We start from the raw sequence: 19,243 nt of genomic DNA on the forward strand, positions 1-19,243 counted from the left end.
ATTGATCAATTCAGCTATTTGTATTCCTTAAACTAACGTTGTCCGTCATAGGAGCTTAGGAGGGAGAAACAGGAGTACCAACACTCAAACCATATGATGTATGACATCTTTTAACCTAATGTCCGGAACCTAGCTTTTGGGTGTCATGCCTTTGCTGTACCTCGTTGAATGAGACGTGACTACTGACCAGCACAAGCTGATTCGAGAACTACTCATTAGAATATACCCCCGTGCACGTGTTTCATCTTCATTTTTGAAAATTTTACAGGTACCCTGGGGATAGTTCGGATCTTTATCTGTACAAATAAAGTGCCTAGTTAAAATGTACTGCATTTGGATGCTGATTATCAGAAACCTATCAGGACATCCAGATTGCTTTTGTTTACAGTTTGACAAATTATTTTAAACCTGAAATGTTGTCTGTAAATTGCATTGAGATGATTAATTTCTATAGTGATTTTAAGACATGATTCCGAAGCCAGCGTATGTGGTAACTCCACCAAATCTCTCATCGCCTACTTACAAACACTTCAAGTCCTCACAACCCCTCACGGCACAGAACAGGAGGAAGAAGTTAGTGCAGTCTTTTTTAACCCAAAAAGAAGAAAAAGTAAAGTAAGTAAAGTACAAATTGTGACATCACACCATCACACATGTCTACAAAGTGCCATCACATGATAACCAAGTAAAAATCATTAAGATAATTATAAGATAGATAATATTGAAATTATAGCTCCAATAGTTTAATTCATTATTACTAATTTGCAAATTATACCCACCTAACACAGGTTATTTTCAGAAGAGTTCTATTATACGGTGAGATGCCGGCTAGAGAAGTCAGTTCTCACAGTCACCACTACCAACACAAATACCACTCCCCTCCTACGCCACCTGGCAAACGAGTATCACAAACAAGTGAGCATTTCAATAACTTACTAACTTAACAAGTTGTTAAATAACTTACTAACTTAACAAGTTGTTAAATAACTTACTAACTTAACAAGTTGTTAAATAACTTACTAACTTAACAAGTTGTTAAATAACTTACTAACTTAACAAGTTGTTAAATAACTTACTAACTTAAATGTGGTTAAATGTTATTGGTGGTTATTATAGTTATAGTGGTTCGTTCACCAAACTTATCATATATATTAAACCAATATTAAAGCAGATCATTATAGGATTTCTTAGAGTATTAACGAATGAAACACAAGTTTGCTATGCTGGGGGACTACAAACCCCCCTGGGGGACTACAAACCCCCTTCATGGAGCTCCAGCCAGTTTTAAGCTTGTGGCCCTGCTTATGTAGCGAGCTGTAAAATACATCAATTAAGAAATGTCATCAACTAGCCCTCTATTTTCACCATGTTCAAATAAAATATGTCAAATGTTTTGGCTCTCTCTTTTCGATTTGACTAAATTATTCGAGCTTTAAAAATTCGATGACGATATATACTTTTTTCACTCAACTAATACACCCCCCGCGCGTGAGGGCACGTTTTTGCTAGTAATTTGCGACATTACTTTATGGATATCGAATCTCGCGACTTCAACGAAGTGCCGGGGACAAGTTTTCAATAATTCATAAACTTTTCAGTTCCTATCGTTTTAAGCATCGTTAGGGCTTTCCCATAAACTAACTCTCATCATCCTAGGATAATCATGTGTCGCACAGCACTTGTTTCAGTAGAGAGTGTACTCGCCTTTACGAAAGAATGACGTGTACGTTTCGGTCACCTGCGGAAAAAGGAAGTGAGATATCGAAAATCTGAGATAAACCCGATCGATAAAATCCTTTCAGGTAGGTGCTAGTCAAGGTTTCATCTCTTTAGACATTAAGATGGCTTCAAACACCTCACAAAAAGTTTTCAAAAGTAAAATTTACTCGCGACTTTCAAAAACCACCATAAACGTGCCCTCATAGATTTTTGAGGGCAAGTTTTTGAGCGCGCTGCGTGACTTTGTCTGAGCAACAGCAAAACGTATAGTTACAATCTCGCAACTATGAACAGACAAGGAAAATATTGTATTAATATCTGTCAAAGGAATTTAATGTATTTTAACAACTTGTTCTAATAATGCTAATAACTAATCGATGAACCTCATAAATGGTCGGCCCGGTGTGAGTGTATAGTATGGATTGTGCTCTGAAATGGGGCGCTGTTATTGGTTAATACAGCGGCCAATCAGGATCGAGCTGGTTTGTGGCTGCAGTCCAAATTTAGGATCATATCTGATTAGGTACCTAATTAGTGATTATGCACTTTAAAGTAAGATTAACTCGGTATTCACAATCCACATTAACAATTGTCTGCAACCAACCAAGGTCAAGCTGACTACTTAACGAGAAAATCATATTATTATATACTATATAGTGTTTGTATCATTATAAGACGACTCATGTTTCTGACATGTCACTTGTCAGTTAAGAGGTGAAATGAAAAGACAGTTAGACTCTCATTTGATGTACACATTTTTCTGAATTGTACATGTAACAATCTTTATCAGTAATCTGTAATCAGCATATAAATCACATACCAATGTATCAGCAAGGGGCTTAAGCCTATTGAGGACGAAATTCATGTTCTAACTGACTGTTTACTCTACTCCTCAGTTAGAGAAAAATTTAACTTCCATCCCAAAAATATTACTGACCTAGCCGGTTTGCTATCCGATAAAACACTAGACCCTACAAAATTTACTGCCACAGCAAGAGCAATCCATTCAATTCTCTCTGTGAACGAAAATTTTACAGCCTACTATAAGAGCCCAGATTTCCACTCAAATACTGGCCAATGCATAATGCTATAGGACCTCAAAAATAGTATTATAAAACATTTCTATTTTATCCCTACACATTTGTAAATAACTAGAATTGTGTAACCTTAAATTATTTCAGAATTATAACTATTGTGAATTCAATAAAATAATTATCACTTTTGTATCCTTGTATCCTTGTATCCTCAAAGTGAAAACTGAAATCTTACCTGACAACACAAATTATAATAGTACCATTTTAACTCTCATGCAAGTTTACTCTTCTACTGCACTGGTTTTAATTGAACTTCCAAGAACTGTCCGGAAAATAAATCAGTCAAAAGCAAAGCCCCCGAATGCACTGTACACAATCTTCGTAATTACCCAATGTATTTTATCGTGTACACTGTACAGACAGTTCCAATTAAATGCAGAAGAGTTGTTTAATGTTCCCACTTCCCAATTACAATCATAACAAACTCAAAATTGAGGATTGTATACTGTACTAATTTCTGCCAAATAAGCACTATATATACATCACAATTTTGATTAGTGTATGTCCCGAGTGGCGTGACGGCTAGAGCGCCGATCTACTCGCGGAGTGGTCGCACGTTCGATTCCCCGTGATGTTCGCATTAATTTTTTGCCCAGATCACTCCGAGCACAATCATTTTTCATGATAAATAGAACATAAACAAAACTGACATGGGCCTGGCTATATCTAATTTTAAAACATAACCCAGGCTTGAATAACTGTTGAGTATCAGAAACCATTGCAGAAAAAGAAAAGATATTTATCTCACTCCACTCTTTCTGCTGTTCTTACTGTTCTCCACCTCTGTTTTAGTGTCATTAACCGCTGCTGGTTCTTCTATCCTGAATGCTTGTTAAACCGGGGACCTGTATAAATATATAAGTTACAACTATTTTTTAAAGTTACAAATATCAGCTGATTTGCAAAATGTAGCGATTTAATCATGTGGATTGTGAATACCGAGTTAATCTTACTTTAAAGTGCATAATCACTAATTAGGTACCTAATCAGATATGATCCTAAATTTGGACTGCAGCCACAAACCAGCTCGATCCTGATTGGCCGCTGTATTAACCAATAAGTATAACAGCGCCCCATTTCAGAGCACAATCCATACTATACACTCACACCGGGCCGACCATTTATGAGGTTCATCGATTAGTTATTAACATTATTAGAACAAGTTGTTAAAATACATTAAATTCCTTTGACAGATATTAATACAATATTTTCCTTGTCTGTTCATAGTTGCGAGATTGTAACTATACGTCTTGCTGTTGCTCAGACAAAGTCACGCAGCGCGCTCAAAAACTTGCCCTCAAAAATCTATGAGGGCACGTTTATGGTGGTTTTTGAAAGTCGCGAGTAAATTTTACTTTTGAAAACTTTTTGTGAGGTGTTTGAAGCCATCTTAATGTCTAAAGAGATGAAACCTTGACTAGCACCTACCTGAAAGGATTTTATCGATCGGGTTTATCTCAGATTTTCGATATCTCACTTCCTTTTTCCGCAGGTGACCGAAACGTACACGTCATTCTCTCGTAAAGGCGAGTACACTCTCTACTGAAACAAGTGCTGTGCGACACATGATTATCCTAGGATGATGAGAGTTAGTTTCTGGGAAAGCCCTAACGATGCTTAAAACGATAGGAACTGAAAAGTTTATGAATTATTGAAAACTTGTCCCCGGCACTTCGTTGAAGTCGCGAGATTCGATATCCATAAAGTAATGTCGCAAATTACTAGCAAAAACGTGCCCTCACGCGCGGGGGGTGTAATAGAGTCGCTGCGGTTGTAATTGATAATATTATTGTATTTTGTCGTGCAGGACTCAATCGTAATGTGTTTACTGTTTAGTTTTGAGTGGTTGGTCCTCCTGCTGACCAGACACCACCAATACGTGTATCAATTACTGTGTGCATAATATAGACACTTATGCAACTGCTGCATAGCTTGCCAATGTAATGCTAAACACTATAAAACTCATCGTAATAGATGTGGTAAACAATTAACTGTGGACATGCACGAACGCTAAATTATAGCTAAACAAACAGTGAGGACCTGTTCTATTATTTATAATTTCAGTTTACAGGTGCAGGCATGTGGGACATTTTCTCGGAGTATTTAAATTAAACTTATTAGTTATTTCTTACAATCTTCTGAGGACTAATGTTTTAAACTGCGACAGAGCATCGGTTCTAGATTCAAATTTTTCTCTGAAATAAATGTTCTAGATCTAAATAGAGTCTAGTTTGTATCAATGGTAAGGTTTTGTGAATGAGAATTTCGTTGTGGTTGCTGCTTTAAACTGCCAGCTATGACTAGATAACTGGAAATGTTAAATAATGTTAACCATCTCTCTGCTGCTTATCGGTATTCCAACAATTTGCATATGATAAAGTAAGTGGTCAGTTGATGGTGGTAAAATAAAGTGATCAGTTAATAGTGATAAAGTGTTGAAATGGATGGTGGTAGAGTGCATTTGTCAACTGGTGCAGATCATTCTGGTAGAGTGGGGCGAGGAGAGGGGGGGGGGGGGTTGTAGAGTGTAGAGTGTAGCTGAGTTATGCTTTTCAATAATAGCAAATCAAAACAACCTCGCACTACACAGTATCGACATTGTGCCCGCTGCTTGATAACCATTAACCACTGCTGATCAACAGTGTTAGAATATTTGTTAAATTTTTTTCCCTGCTCTTGCCGAAGGCAAAAAGATCGTAGGGAATAAGTAATCGGGTTTGGATATATGAGGTGGCCCGACGGTCCTACGTTGACGACAAAAGTCTGCTCCTTCGTAATATAGACCACTAACCTATAATTATGTGTATAGGAAGCATCTGTTATGCTGCGCGCGACGCTAGCCATGTGTTAATTAATTACAGTGAAGTTCCTCCTTCGCAAAGTTATTTTCCACAATTTTCTAGATTCATTTATTGTTGATGCGCGGCGCTACATTGGTCAAATAAATCGTCATTTTTTACCATGCACGAATCCCACTCAGTTATAAAAAACATAATGTGTAAATATGTTGCACTTTTTTTCCAGTCACACTTTTCACTCAAAAGAATTAATGGTACAAGTACATCGTAGGGCCGGGAAAATTGATCGTGCGTGGTTTAACCGCGGCGAAATTCTTGTTAAAACAGCCTGCACTACTACTAGTAACAGCCTGCATTCTGCAAGCAGTGCTCCTTTATAAAACATATTAATTAGGAATATTCTAGAACATGTTTAATTAGGAACTTCACATTGCGAATAAGCTTGTTAAATTCAAGATGCAAGATGGAGTGGACACCAGCAATTGTTGAACTAGACAGGGGCCGGGGGGGGGGGGGGGGGGGGCAGTGTATACCGAACCAAATTTAGACCTCTTCATTGTAAAGCAGCTATACTACTTCATAAGACACAGTATATCATAATATATACCGTGATGAACTGTCTACACAGCCAGAGATATTTTATGATATATAAATCTTCGATTGTAATTTTAAATCATGGAATTGAATTGTCTGAGTTTTTTGTTGTATGAATAACAATAAATGAATAAAGTTATTATTATTTTGGCTATACGTGTTTCTCTCTAATTCTTGTGCAGCACGCTAGCATAATATTATTATTTATGAGATGACAATAAGAACATCTGAAACACATTCGAAACTCATTATGACTATTAATTATGATATTTAAATATGACATTATAGTGATGATGATAAAAACGTTTAAACACCTGTGTACTACGATATGACGTATTGAGAGTAATGAGTATATCACTGCACAGCGAGGGTATTAAAATACACATAAGCTGAGTCAAGTGTGCTAACAAGGTAACAAGCAAGTAACAAGTTATATTATGAAGGAGCACACACAAGCAGTGTATTAAACGTGTTATAAGTAGATAAGCAGTGTTCAGTCACAGCTGCACGCTACAGAGCGAAATTAATAGGTTCGGAACTTATATAATAACACTATGCTAATTGTACCGTCAAAACTTTCAACTTTATTATTTCGGAACCAAAGTTTTACTAAATCATCTTTAATGAAACAAATTTTAAATTTTACAGCCATTTTCGAATATAACTGTACTTGGATCGAAATTTTGCCAGTTACCAATAAATGAGTTCAATGTGGATGGCACATGACACAATTGGGGTATAGAAAGTCAGAATCACGGAGAGAAATGGGAAATCACCAAAATTAGTGAGGCAGCTGTGGAGTGTGGAATGGGGGGGGGGGGGGGGGGGGGGGGGGGGGGCGGGGTTTACTGTTTAGCTGTGAGGAAAAAGTCTGATAATACTTAGTAGTATATAATTTATAAGAGAGCACCGGATTGTGCATGAGGAGGAGATCAAGATCCAGAGTTTTGAGAAGGGTGTGCACCTGGTGACCACACCTGCTTGGAGAAACACCCGACAAGCTGCTACTGGTGGAGTTGGGTTTATGCTGACCAAGCAGGCCTACAAAGCAGTGAGTCTCATGAAATCGTTTGGGAAGCGAATTTTTCTCATATCCTTTGATGGAAACCCACGGCTTACAGTAATAACGGTGTACAGTCCCACTGAAGCAGCATCAAATGAAGAGGCAGAGGACTTTCACGAGGGACTAAGATCTGCATTAGGAGAGGTACCAGCCCATCATCTGCTAATGGTTGTTGGTGATCTTAACGCCCATCTTAGCAGATTAAATGAGGAGGATTCAGGTTGGTACTGGCATCGAGTATCCAACAGAAACGGATCGCTTCTCAGGGATACTTTGTTGGAGGGAAACCTTGAGGCAACTAACCACCGATTCCAGAAACGTCCCGGTAAACTATGGACGTATCTCTCTGACGGAACACTGAGCAAGAGTCAGATTGATTACATCCTGATAAGGAAGAAGTGGCGTAACTCAGTCAAGGACACTGTTGTCTCCAATTCTTTTAACTCTCTTGGGTCGGACCACCGTCTAGTAGTTAGTTCAGTCAAACTCAGCCTGCGAAAGTGCCAGAATGCACCTAGAGTAGTAAGATATGACTACAGACTGCTCAAAGAGAATAAGGAGTTGCAAGCCTTGTATTCTGTGGAGGTGAAAAACAGATTCTCTATGCTACTGGAGGAAGAATCTAGTGAGCAGAACGATCCCACGATTCAGTACGGAAAGCTTATGGATGCCGTGAAAGCAACCAATCATAAGTTGCTTAAGCCCATCCCAAGAAGACAACGTAACAACCCCTCCCAAGATCCTAGGGTATCGGAGAGGAGGAGAACTCTGTTTCAGGCCAAAGACGCATATCATGAGAATCCTTCAGAGGAGAGTAGAGAGGTAGTTAAGGAGTGTAAGGATGCACTTGCAGTGAGCTACAAAGAGGTTGAGGAGGAGACTCTTGTTTCTCGGATCAGGCGGGCTGAGGATGCTGCTGACAGGTGCAAGAATAAGGAAAGTTGGGACCTTATTAATGACATAAATGGCAGGAAAAGCAAGCCATGCAGCCTGGTTGATGGAGGTAGTGCAGAGGGGAGATTGAAGAGCTGGAAAGACCACTTCACTAAGCTCCTGGGTCAACCACCATCTGTACCTGACCAGGAAATAGTTATCCAAACCATCCACCCCCAGCAGGATTGTATAGAGACTGGTCTGTTTTGCAGGGAGGAGTTAGCGGAGGCGAGGAAGCAGATCAAGGAGGGTAAGGCCTATGGTGATGATGGCATAGCTCCAGAGATTCTCAAAAGAGTGGACATGGACGACCTGATTCTAGAGTTCTGTAACAGCGCTTTGGTTGATGGAAAAATCCCTGATCAATGGCGGCAACTCAACATCGTGCCTGTGCCAAAGAAAGGAAATCTAACTAAAGTGGATAACTACAGAGGAATCGCTCTTACGTCCATTGTTAGTAAGACCCTGAATCGTATGATCCTTAACAGAATCAAACCAGCGATGGAGAAAATCCTGAGGATCAACCAAAACGGATTTCGGGAGGGACGCAGTACCACCAGCCACATTCTGTGTCTAAGGAGGATCTTGGAGGGGGCTAGAGACAAAAACCTGACCGCCCTTCTCTTGTTCATCGATTTTAAGAAGGCCTTTGATAGCATTCATAGGGGTATATTGATGAAGATACTCCTGGCATATGGGATACCAGAGCCCATTGTTAGGCTGATAGATGCTATGTACAAGGACACCATGGCACGAGTCATCACGGAGGATGGTCTGACTGAAGCTTTCCTTATACTTGCTGGAGTTATGCAGGGAGATACACTGGCGCCCTACCTCTTCGTGATTGTCATTGACTATGTGATGACAACAGCACTTAGAGGCAAAGATCTGGGCTTCACTGTCAACCCCAGAAGAAGCAGGAGATACCCAGCAGTTAAGATGACAGATGTCGACTTTGCTGACGATCTTGCACTGACAACAGACACCGCAGAGCAAGCGCAAGATCTTCTCCTCAGTGTGGAGCTGGCTGCTAACTCCGTTGGACTTCACCTCAACGAGAGTAAGACGAAGTACATCAGAGTCAATCTCTCTGAGTCTGACTCTACCGTCATTAAAGCAGCAAGTGGGCAGGAGATAGAGCAAGTAGATGACTTTGTCTACCTTGGAAGCAGAATAATGAGTGCGGAGAAGGACTTTGATGTTAGGAAAGCAAAGGCATGGGGGGCCTGTCATCAGTTAAAGACAACCTGGAAGTCTGGAATGCGCAGGGACTTAAAGATCCGTGTCTTTCGAGCAACGGTTGAGCCCGTACTCCTGTACGGCTCTGAAGCTTGGACGATAAGCCAATCCATGACTAAGCGGATCAATGGATGCTACACTAGAATGCTCCGGATGGCCTTGAACATACGTTGGCCGCAAATCATCAACAACAGTGATTTATACGGCAACATCCCCAAGCCATCAGCGATGATAGCCTCCAGAAGAATGAGACTGGCTGGACATGTAGCCAGGCATGACGACCTTCTGGCAAACCAACTTCTGTTCTGGGACCCTCAGCATGGATACAGGAGACCGGGGAGGCCCCACCTTACGTTTCTGGACATGCTAAAGAAGGACACCAGCCTTTCCTGTGTTGAAGAGATAAGATCTGTTATGCTTGACCGCGACGTGTGGCGAGGAATTGTAGTTGCTCGGACCAAGAAGCCGACTTAAGTCAGTAAGTCAATTTATATAATTTATATAATATAAGTGAATAAACAGGTTTTTGTAAATTCTAAGATATAATCCTTTATTATTTTGTAACCAATTTTTCTTTTCAGTAAAGGACCCCTCACCTCGTCCAGCCCCTGACCAGTATTTCTATTTCAGTAAACACGCCCCGGTTTACAGAAAGGACCCCCTCACCTCGTCCAGCCCCTGATCAGTATTTCTATTTCAGTAAACACGCCCCGGTTTGCAGAAAGGACCCCCTCACCTCGTCCAGCCCCTGACCAGTATTTCTATTTCAGTAAACACGCCCCGGTTTGCAGAAAGGACCCCCTCACCTCGTCCAGCCCCTGATCAGTATTTCTATTTCAGTAAACACGCCCCGGTTTGCAGAAAGGACCCCCTCACCTCGTCCAGCCCCTGACCAGTATTTCTATTTCAGTAAACACGCCCCGGTTTGCAGAAAGGACCCCCTCACCTCGTCCAGCCCCTGACCAGTATTTCTATTTCAGTAAACACGCCCCGGTTTGCAGAAAGGACCCCCTCACCTCGTCCAGCCCCTGACCAGTATTTCTATTTCAGTAAACACGCCCCGGTTTGCAGAAAGGACCCCCTCACCTCGTCCAGCCCCTGACCAGTATTTCTATTTCAGTAAACACGCCCCGGTTTGCAGAAAGGACCCCCTCACCTCGTCCAGCCCCTGACCAGTATTTCTATTTCAGTAAACACGCCCCGGTTTGCAGAAAGGACCCCCTCACCTCGTCCAGCCCCTGACCAGTATTTCTATTTCAGTAAACACGCCCCGGTTTGCAGAAAGGACCCCCTCACCTCGTCCAGCCCCTGACCAGTATTTCTATTTCAGTAAACACGCCCCGGTTTGCAGAAAGGACCCCCTCACCTCGTCCAGCCCCTGATCAGTATTTCTATTTCAGTAAACACGCCCCGGTTTGCAGAAAGGATCCCCTCACCTCGTCCAGCCCCTGACCAGTATTTCTATTTCAGTAAACACGCCCCGGTTTGCAGAAAGGACCCCCTCACCTCGTCCAGCCCCTGACCAGTATTTCTATTTCAGTAAACACGCCCCGGTTTGCAGAAAGGACCCCCTCACCTCGTCCAGCCCCTGACCAGTATTTCTATTTCAGTAAACACGCCCCGGTTTGCAGAAAGGACCCCCTCACCTCGTCCAGCCCCTGACCAGTATTTCTAATTCAGTAAACACGCCCCGGTTTGCAGAAAGGACCCCCTTACCTCGTCCAGCCCCTGACCAGTATTTCTATTTCAGTAAACACGCCCCGGTTTGCAGAAAGGACCCCCTCACCTCGTCCAGCCCCTGACCAGTATTTCTATTTCAGTAAACACGCCCCGGTTTACAGAAAGGACCCCCTCACCTCGTCCAGCCCCTGACCAGTATTTCTATTTCAGTAAACACGCCCCGGTTTGCAGAAAGGACCCCCTCACCTCGTCCAGCCCCTGACCAGTATTTCTATTTCAGTAAACACGCCCCGGTTTGCAGAAAGGACCCCCTTACCTCGTCCAGCCCCTGACCAGTATTTCTATTTCAGTAAACACGCCCCGGTTTGCAGAAAGGACCCCCTTACCTCGTCCAGCCCCTGACCAGTATTTCTATTTCAGTAAACACGCCCCGGTTTGCAGAAAGGACCCCCTCACCTCGTCCAGCCCCTGACCAGTATTTCTATTTCAGTAAACACGCCCCGGTTTGCAGAAAGGACCCCCTCACCTCGTCCAGCCCCTGACCAGTATTTCTATTTCAGTAAACACGCCCCGGTTTGCAGAAAGGACCCCTCACCTCGTCCAGCCCCTGACCAGTATTTCTATTTCAGTAAACACGCCCCGGTTTGCAGAAAGGACCCCCTCACCTCGTCCAGCCCCTGACCAGTATTTCTATTTCAGTAAACACGCCCCGGTTTGCAGAAAGACCCCCTCACCTCGTCCAGCCCCTGACCAGTATTTCTATTTCAGTAAACACGCCCCGGTTTGCAGAAAGGACCCCCTCACCTCGTCCAGCCCCTGACCAGTATTTCTATTTCAGTAAACACGCCCCGGTTTGCAGAAAGGACCCCCTCACCTCGTCCAGCCCCTGACCAGTATTTCTATTTCAGTAAACACGCCCCGGTTTGCAGAAAGGACCCCCTCACCTCGTCCAGCCCCTGACCAGTATTTCTATTTCAGTAAACACGCCCCGGTTTGCAGAAAGGACCCCCTCACCTCGTCCTGCCCCTGACCAGTATTTCTATTTCAGTAAACACGCCCCGGTTTGCAGAAAGGACCCCCTCACCTCGTCCAGCCCCTGACCAGTATTTCTATTTCAGTAAACACGCCCCGGTTTGCAGAAAGGACCCCCTCACCTCGTCCAGCCCCTGACCAGTATTTCTATTTCAGTAAACACGCCCCGGTTTGCAGAAAGGACCCCCTCACCTCGTCCAGCCCCTGACCAGTATTTCTATTTCAGTAAACACGCCCCGGTTTGCAGAAAGGACCCCCTCACCTCGTCCAGGCCCTGACCAGTATTTCTATTTCAGTAAACACGCCCCGGTTTGCAGAAAGGACCCCCTCACCTCGTCCAGCCCCTGACCAGTATTTCTATTTCAGTAAACACGCCCCGGTTTGCAGAAAGGACCCCCTCACCTCGTCCAGCCCCTGACCAGTATTTCTATTTCAGTAAACACGCCCCGGTTTGCAGAAAGGACCCCCTCACCTCGTCCAGCCCCTGACCAGTATTTCTATTTCAGTAAACACGCCCCGGTTTGCAGAAAGGACCCCCTCACCTCGTCCTGCCCCTGACCAGTATTTCTATTTCAGTAAACACGCCCCGGTTTGCAGAAAGGACCCCCTCACCTCGTCCAGGCCCTGACCAGTATTTCTATTTCAGTAAACACGCCCCGGTTTGCAGAAAGGACCCCCTCACCTCGTCCAGCCCCTGCCCAGTATTTCTATTTCAGTAAACACGCCCCGGTTTGCAGAAAGGACCCCCTCACCTCGTCCAGGCCCTGACCAGTATTTCTATTTCAGTAAACACGCCCCGGTTTGCAGAAAGGACCCCCTCACCTCGTCCTGCCCCTGACCAGTATTTCTATTTCAGTAAACACGCCCCGGTTTGCAGAAAGGACCCCCTCACCTCGTCCAGCCCCTGACCAGTATTTCTATTTCAGTAAACACGCCCCGGTTTGCAGAAAGGACCCCCTCACCTCGTCCAGCCCCTGACCAGTATTTCTATTTCAGTAAACACGCCCCGGTTTGCAGAAAGGACCCCCTCACCTCGTCCAGCCCCTGACCAGTATTTCTATTTCAGTAAACACGCCCCGGTTTGCAGAAAGGACCCCCTCACCTCGTCCAGCCCCTGACCAGTATTTCTATTTCAGTAAACACGCCCCGGTTTGCAGAAAGGACCCCCTCACCTCGTCCAGCCCCTGACCAGTATTTCTATTTCAGTAAACACGTCCCGGTTTGCAGAAAGGACCCCCTCACCTCGTCCAGCCCCTGACCAGTATTTCTATTTCAGTAAACACGTCCCGGTTTGCAGAAAGGACCCCTCACCTCGTCCAGCCCCTGACCAGTATTTCTATTTCAGTAAACACGCACCGGTTTGCAGAAAGGACCCCCTCACCTCGTCCAGCCCCTGACCAGTATTTCTATTTCAGTAAACACGCCCCGGTTTGCAGAAAGGACCCCCTCACCTCGTCCAGGCCCTGACCAGTATTTCTATTTCAGTAAACACGCCCCGGTTTGCAGAAAGGACCCCCTCACCTCGTCCAGCCCCTGACCAGTATTTCTATTTCAGTAAACACGCCCCGGTTTGCAGAAAGGACCCCCTCACCTCGTCCAGCCCCTGACCAGTATTTCTATTTCAGTAAACACGCCCCGGTTTGCAGAAAGGACCCCCTCACCTCGTCCAGCCCCTGACCAGTATTTATATTTCAGTAAACACGCCCCGGTTTGCAGAAAGGACCCCCTCACCTCGTCCAGCCCCTGATCAGTATTTCTATTTCAGTAAACACGCCCTGGTTTGCAGAAAGGACACCCTCACCTCGTCCTGCCCCTGACCAGTATTTCTAATTCAGTAAACACGCCCCAGTTTGCAGAAAGGACCCCCTCACCTCGTCCAGCCCCTGACCAGTATTTCTATTTCAGTAAACACGCTCCGGTGTAGTTTTGTAGTCCTCAGTATAGGTTTTATTTCACTTTGTAATATTTTAATTCATCGTTTTTTTGCCACTTTTATTTTAATGTTATCTCACGTTTCTATTTCATATTCGTACATTTACTTTCTTATCTTTAGTTCGTTCGGCCGTTTGTTTATTTATCACATTTTTACGAGCCCTTTTTTAGAGATAAGGGAGAGATTTTGGGAGATAGACACTTCTGTAAAGGTAACCGAACATTCGTCGGGTTTTGAGTTATAAAGTTTCGACCGTTATACGAGAGCGTTTTATTTGGTACAGTACACTAAATTTAAGTCTTGTTTAAAATACAGACTCCGGCAGCCTTCCACCTTTCTTGTTTTTAAACAGACTGAGTCATCGCATCGCAGTTCACCGGGGTTCACTGTCAGATCTACGTGCAGCCACTACCGCGAGTTGCTGAGTCCTCATCTCCTCGTTTACCGGGAGTTTAAATATTAGGTTTGTATCTTGTTTCAGACAGGTGCATCCGTAGCTCGTTTTATACAGTTGCGTTTATTTGACTCCTCGTTCATCGGGAGCAGTATATTTTAGCTTTTAGTGTTAATTCCTCGTTTACCGGGAGTTTAAATATTAGGTTTGTATCTTGTTTTAGACATGTGCATCCGTAGCTCGTTTTATACAGTTGCGTTTATTTAACTCCTCGTTCATCGGGAGCAGTACATTTTAGCTTTAGTTTTAATTCCTCGTTCATCGGGAATTGTCACTATATTACCAGCACATATCTCGTTTAAAACAGATATATCGTTCCTTACTCCTCGTTTATCGGGAGCAGTTTATTAGGTTTTAGACCTTGTTTAATACAGGTTCAGTTAGTTCTAGTCGCCCTATCCTTTGACCAGGGAGCGCCCCGTTAAGGCCAGTCAAGCCGGTTGCCGTGTAATAGCCGTTTCGTTTTTACACCATCTGGAGGCCGTAATAAGTGGTCGATATGGAAAGTCAGGGTAGTACGCTAGAGCTGCAGGCGGATATTACAAGCTTGAAGAAACAAAGAGCTGATGTGAAAGAACAAATCAGCAGGGCTGAGGCCAGTCTTAATGAACTGGAAACAGATGATATAGGTCCTATCAGAGAGAGGAAAATCGCGTTGTATGACATGGAAAAAGAGTTCAAACGAATAGGGAAATCCCTGGCTGAGAACACAGAAAGGTTGACTAATATGACGGTCAATGCTAAGGTTGAACTCAGTAGACCAGCTGTCAAAAAGGAAGCTGCTGATTGGTTACATGACGACTCTGAAGTTAGTGTGGGCTTACCAGAGCTGAGTTGGCCACAGGAGAGAGCTCCACGTCAGTTCCACGGGAGTAAAGCTCCTCGTTACAGAAAAGGGGATGATTTTAGTAACTTTCTGCTGCGCTTTGAGCATCATGTCAGACTCTCCGGTATATGTGACAACCTAGATCTCAGAATCAGCGGATTAGTGGAGGACAATTCTCTGTTCAAGAAGATCTCTAACTTTCAGTTTACTGGGGAGGAAAAAAGAGATATTAAGAGATTTATTTCTGCCGTTAAGACTAGGCTTTTCCCATCGACTGACACCCGGATAATGAGGACTAAGTTTGGTCGCATGAAACAGGAGACAGGAGAGTCAGTCGAACAGTTTTCGGAGCGAATACGTGACAGCGCGGAGATTATATTCTCGTCAAGACTAGAGCGAGAAGGAGCCGCTGTGACCGCCTTTATTTCTGGTTTATCTAACACAGCGATAAAACGTAGACTGTTGCAGATGGGAGACAGTGAAGATGAAAATCTGGATCACGTGACACAAATCGCAGTACAAGAGGAGCACATCTCACAGGCTCTGGAGGAGCAAGATGACAGTGTTTCACCGGTGGAGGAGTTCTCTGGAATGCCATTGTTCGGAGTTGGGAGCGAACCAGTGCCGGAAATTACAGGCTGTCAGAAATGTGGTAAATCGGGTCACGTGTCAGAAAACTGTTGGGCAGGAATCACTTGTCAGTTGTGTGACAAGACCGGGCATGTTGCCCGAGTTTGTAGAGAGATGGGTACAGCCAGCATTCCCAATAGAGGAAGAGGTGGATATAGGACGGGAAACTCCACTGCACCTCCAGCTCCAAGAGGGAGAGCTGTCGTATGTTATGGTTGTCAGCAAGTGGGACATTACAGGAGAGACTGTCCGTCAAATAGATCTGGTACTTGGGGAAGTCGGGTTGAACGCCAGGGTGAGATGTTACCGGGGCAACACCAACAGATGAACTACCAGAATGAGCATTTAAACGGGTACGCGACTGGTTCAAACCTGACCAATTACAGTCGCGGAGGAAGGTTCTAGAATTAGAGCCAGATAGTAGTCAGGTTAATGCAGTGTCGTGGAAACATATTTTGATTCAAGGCCTTTGCAAAGGTGCTGATGTCCTCTTTTTCGTAGATAGTGGGTCAGCTGTTAGCATTGTTTCTACGGGGCTGGTAAAAAAGCTTGGGTTGGAGGAGAACGTTGGTACTTGTAAGATGGTTCTGAAGTCGTTTTCTCAGGACACGATACCGATCAAGGGCCGTGTTCGGATGGACATTGTTATAGCTGGAGGTCACTTTTCTCATGATTTTATAGTTACAGACCTATTAGATACTGAATTTCTTATAGGGGATGATTTTCTCAGGACCAATAAGATAGTATTAGACTATAAGAAATGCCAACTAACCCTGGAAGACGGCAATAGTATCGGATTCAGAAAGAAGCCTACTAACGTAACTGTGAAGGATCGGCTCAAGATCAGATGTGCGAAGGTGACTGTGATTCCGCCAAACACAGCCCAATTTGTAGGAGGCCGAATCCAGGCAAAGGGCGGGAGTTATCAGGGCATCACGGAACCGCATTGTAGAAATGGGTTGCAGCGTACAGGCATTTTGATGGCTACAGCAGTAGTCCACTCCCGCGGTAAATTTGTCCCGGTGAAATGCATCAACGCCACCGACAGGCCCATTCAAATATTTAGAAACACTGTCATAGGACATTTAAAACCGCTAGGGGATCATCACATGATACACGGTGTTAAGATAGTAAAGCCTGAGGCTGAAGCGATACACAGGGACGTTTCCGGGATTCAGGACGCTACAGGTAGCGAGAGGGTACCTGATAGCAGCTGCACTGACCGGTGGACTAAGAAGGAACTGTTGAACAAGAGCTTGAAACTTGACGAGGTCGAAGCAGAGATGACAGCTAGTGACCGGGAGCGTCTTGAGCAGATAATCTGGGAGCATAGAGGGTGTTTCTCAAGAAACGAGTTTGATATCGGGTGTTGTACAGAGTTTGAGACTGAAATAAAACTGAAGGAGGGGACATCACCTGCCTGGACTACGCCCATCCCGACGGCCTACAAGCTCAGAGACGAAATGGACAGGCAGATAGACCAGATGGTCAAGGTTGGTGTAGTGGAACCAACGTTTGAGCCCAGTGAGTTTAACTCTCCCATTTTTCTGGTAAAGAAGAATACACCTGACCAATGGCGACTTGTAGCTGATCTTAGAAATCTTAACAAGGTATGTCTAGATGAGAAGTATCCCTTGCCTAACTTGAACCACGTGCTAGACACGATAGGAGCAGATACGTTGTTTTCAAGTTTCGACCTCAGTAAAAGCTTCTGGCAGGTTCCGTATTCTAAGGAGTCAAAGAAAATGACCGCATTTCTTTACAGGGGCAAGTCATATTGTTGGGCTAGAATGATTATGGGGCACAAAACTCTAGTAGTGCATTTTCGAGGATGATGTACAAGTTGCTGGCCACTATTCCCATCGATCAGCTAATTTTCTTTATAGATGATCTATTTTTGAGCTCTACATCGGTGGAGGATCATCTTAACAGGCTAGAAATACTACTAGGAAGGTTGATGAGTGCCAATTTAAAGCTCACCCCCAAAAAGTGCGAGTTACTAAAGAGGAAAGTGACATTCGTAGGTGTATCTGTTAGTGATGAAGGAATACAGATCACAGAAGACCGGATCAAGGACTTGCTTGAGTTACCTGTTCCTACTACTAGTAAGAGGGTCCAAGAGGTGCTAGGAGCCCTAAACTATGTTCGGAAGTGGATCCCGAACTATAGTAGGTTAGCGAGACCGCTTCACCAGCTTACTGCTAAGGATACCAAGTTTGAATGGAGCAGTGAGTGTCAGAGAGCATTCGAGGAGCTGAAAAACGCAGTAGCCCAGAGCACTATCTTAGCTATTCCAGATACCAGCGACCCTTACAAGTCATACCAGGTTCAGGTTGACGCTAGCAAACATGGGTACGGTGCCACACTCTCACAGGAACTTCCAGTTAACGGGGGAAGAGAGAGGAGAATAGTTGCGTTCTACAGCAAGGCGGTCCCACAGTTTAAGAGGGAACGTAGCCAGACTCAGCTTGAGTTTGATGCGATGGTATTGGCCATTCAACATTGGAAGATGTACCTGAGAAATACGGAGTTCAAAGTTTTGACAGATTGCAAAAGTTTACTATCGGCTACTGACTCGTTGTTTTCTAAATCTGATCCGTCTCTCATCAGAAAGTGCCAGGAACTAGCCAACTTCACCTTCTCAATAGAGCATGTAGAGGGCAAGAAAAACACGCTTTGTGACTTCTTGAGTAGATTCCCATTCAGGAGGAAGACAGTTGACATGGGATGTCAGACGGAAGTGGTAGATACTGATAAGGGAGGACACATAGGGCTTGATAAGTGTTCGCGAAATGATGAACGCAGGTCTACTGCACAAGAACTTACTGGAAGAGTTAGTGCTTGTGGTCGTGAAATTGAATCGCCCACGGTTAAAGCTGAGGAAAGATCTGGTTGCAAACCAGAGGGGACAATAAGCGAGGAATGTGAAATGAAAAGAGTTCCCAGTGAGTCAGAGATTATAATTGACAATGCTGACTATACGTTGACTTTGAGTGATGCGATAGAGGATGTCGCAGAGACAGTATCTCGAGAGGGTTCTGATTTGGAGCTGCAGGATGAAGTTACAGACCTGCAACTTTTGTTTGAAAGAGAGCATGATGGAACTGTCATACTAAGAAAGACTGAGCCGGAAACACAGAGAACTCCAGGATGTTACTGTAATCATTTGGAAGCACCCCGTGACAAAAAGAGTCACAAACCTAAAAAACAAGTAACCTTTGCCATTTCTCAGTCTGCAGCAGAACCAG

The 19,243-nt window shown here is 44.1% G+C and overlaps 1 protein-coding gene across 2 annotated transcripts in view; it reads left to right on the forward strand.

Moving 5' to 3' along the window:
* Positions 1–342: 342 nt before the first annotated feature.
* Positions 343–19,243, forward strand: part of LOC134825101 (uncharacterized) — a 30,581-nt gene continuing 11,680 nt past the window's right edge. The window contains exons 1-2 of one of the 2 annotated variants that reach the window (XM_063837240.1): positions 343–573; positions 800–915. In XM_063837240.1, the coding sequence (XP_063693310.1) occupies positions 467–573; positions 800–915 (223 nt within the window). In that variant the 5' untranslated portion in view covers positions 343–466. Of the gene's footprint in view, positions 616–799; positions 916–19,243 lie in introns of both variants that reach the window. The other variant, XM_063837239.1, reaches the window with a different exon arrangement.

Source organism: Bolinopsis microptera, chromosome 13, assembly GCF_026151205.1.
Source record: "Bolinopsis microptera isolate Bmic1 chromosome 13, MBARI_Bmic_1.0, whole genome shotgun sequence".
Classification (NCBI taxonomy): Eukaryota; Metazoa; Ctenophora; class Tentaculata; order Lobata; family Bolinopsidae; genus Bolinopsis; species Bolinopsis microptera.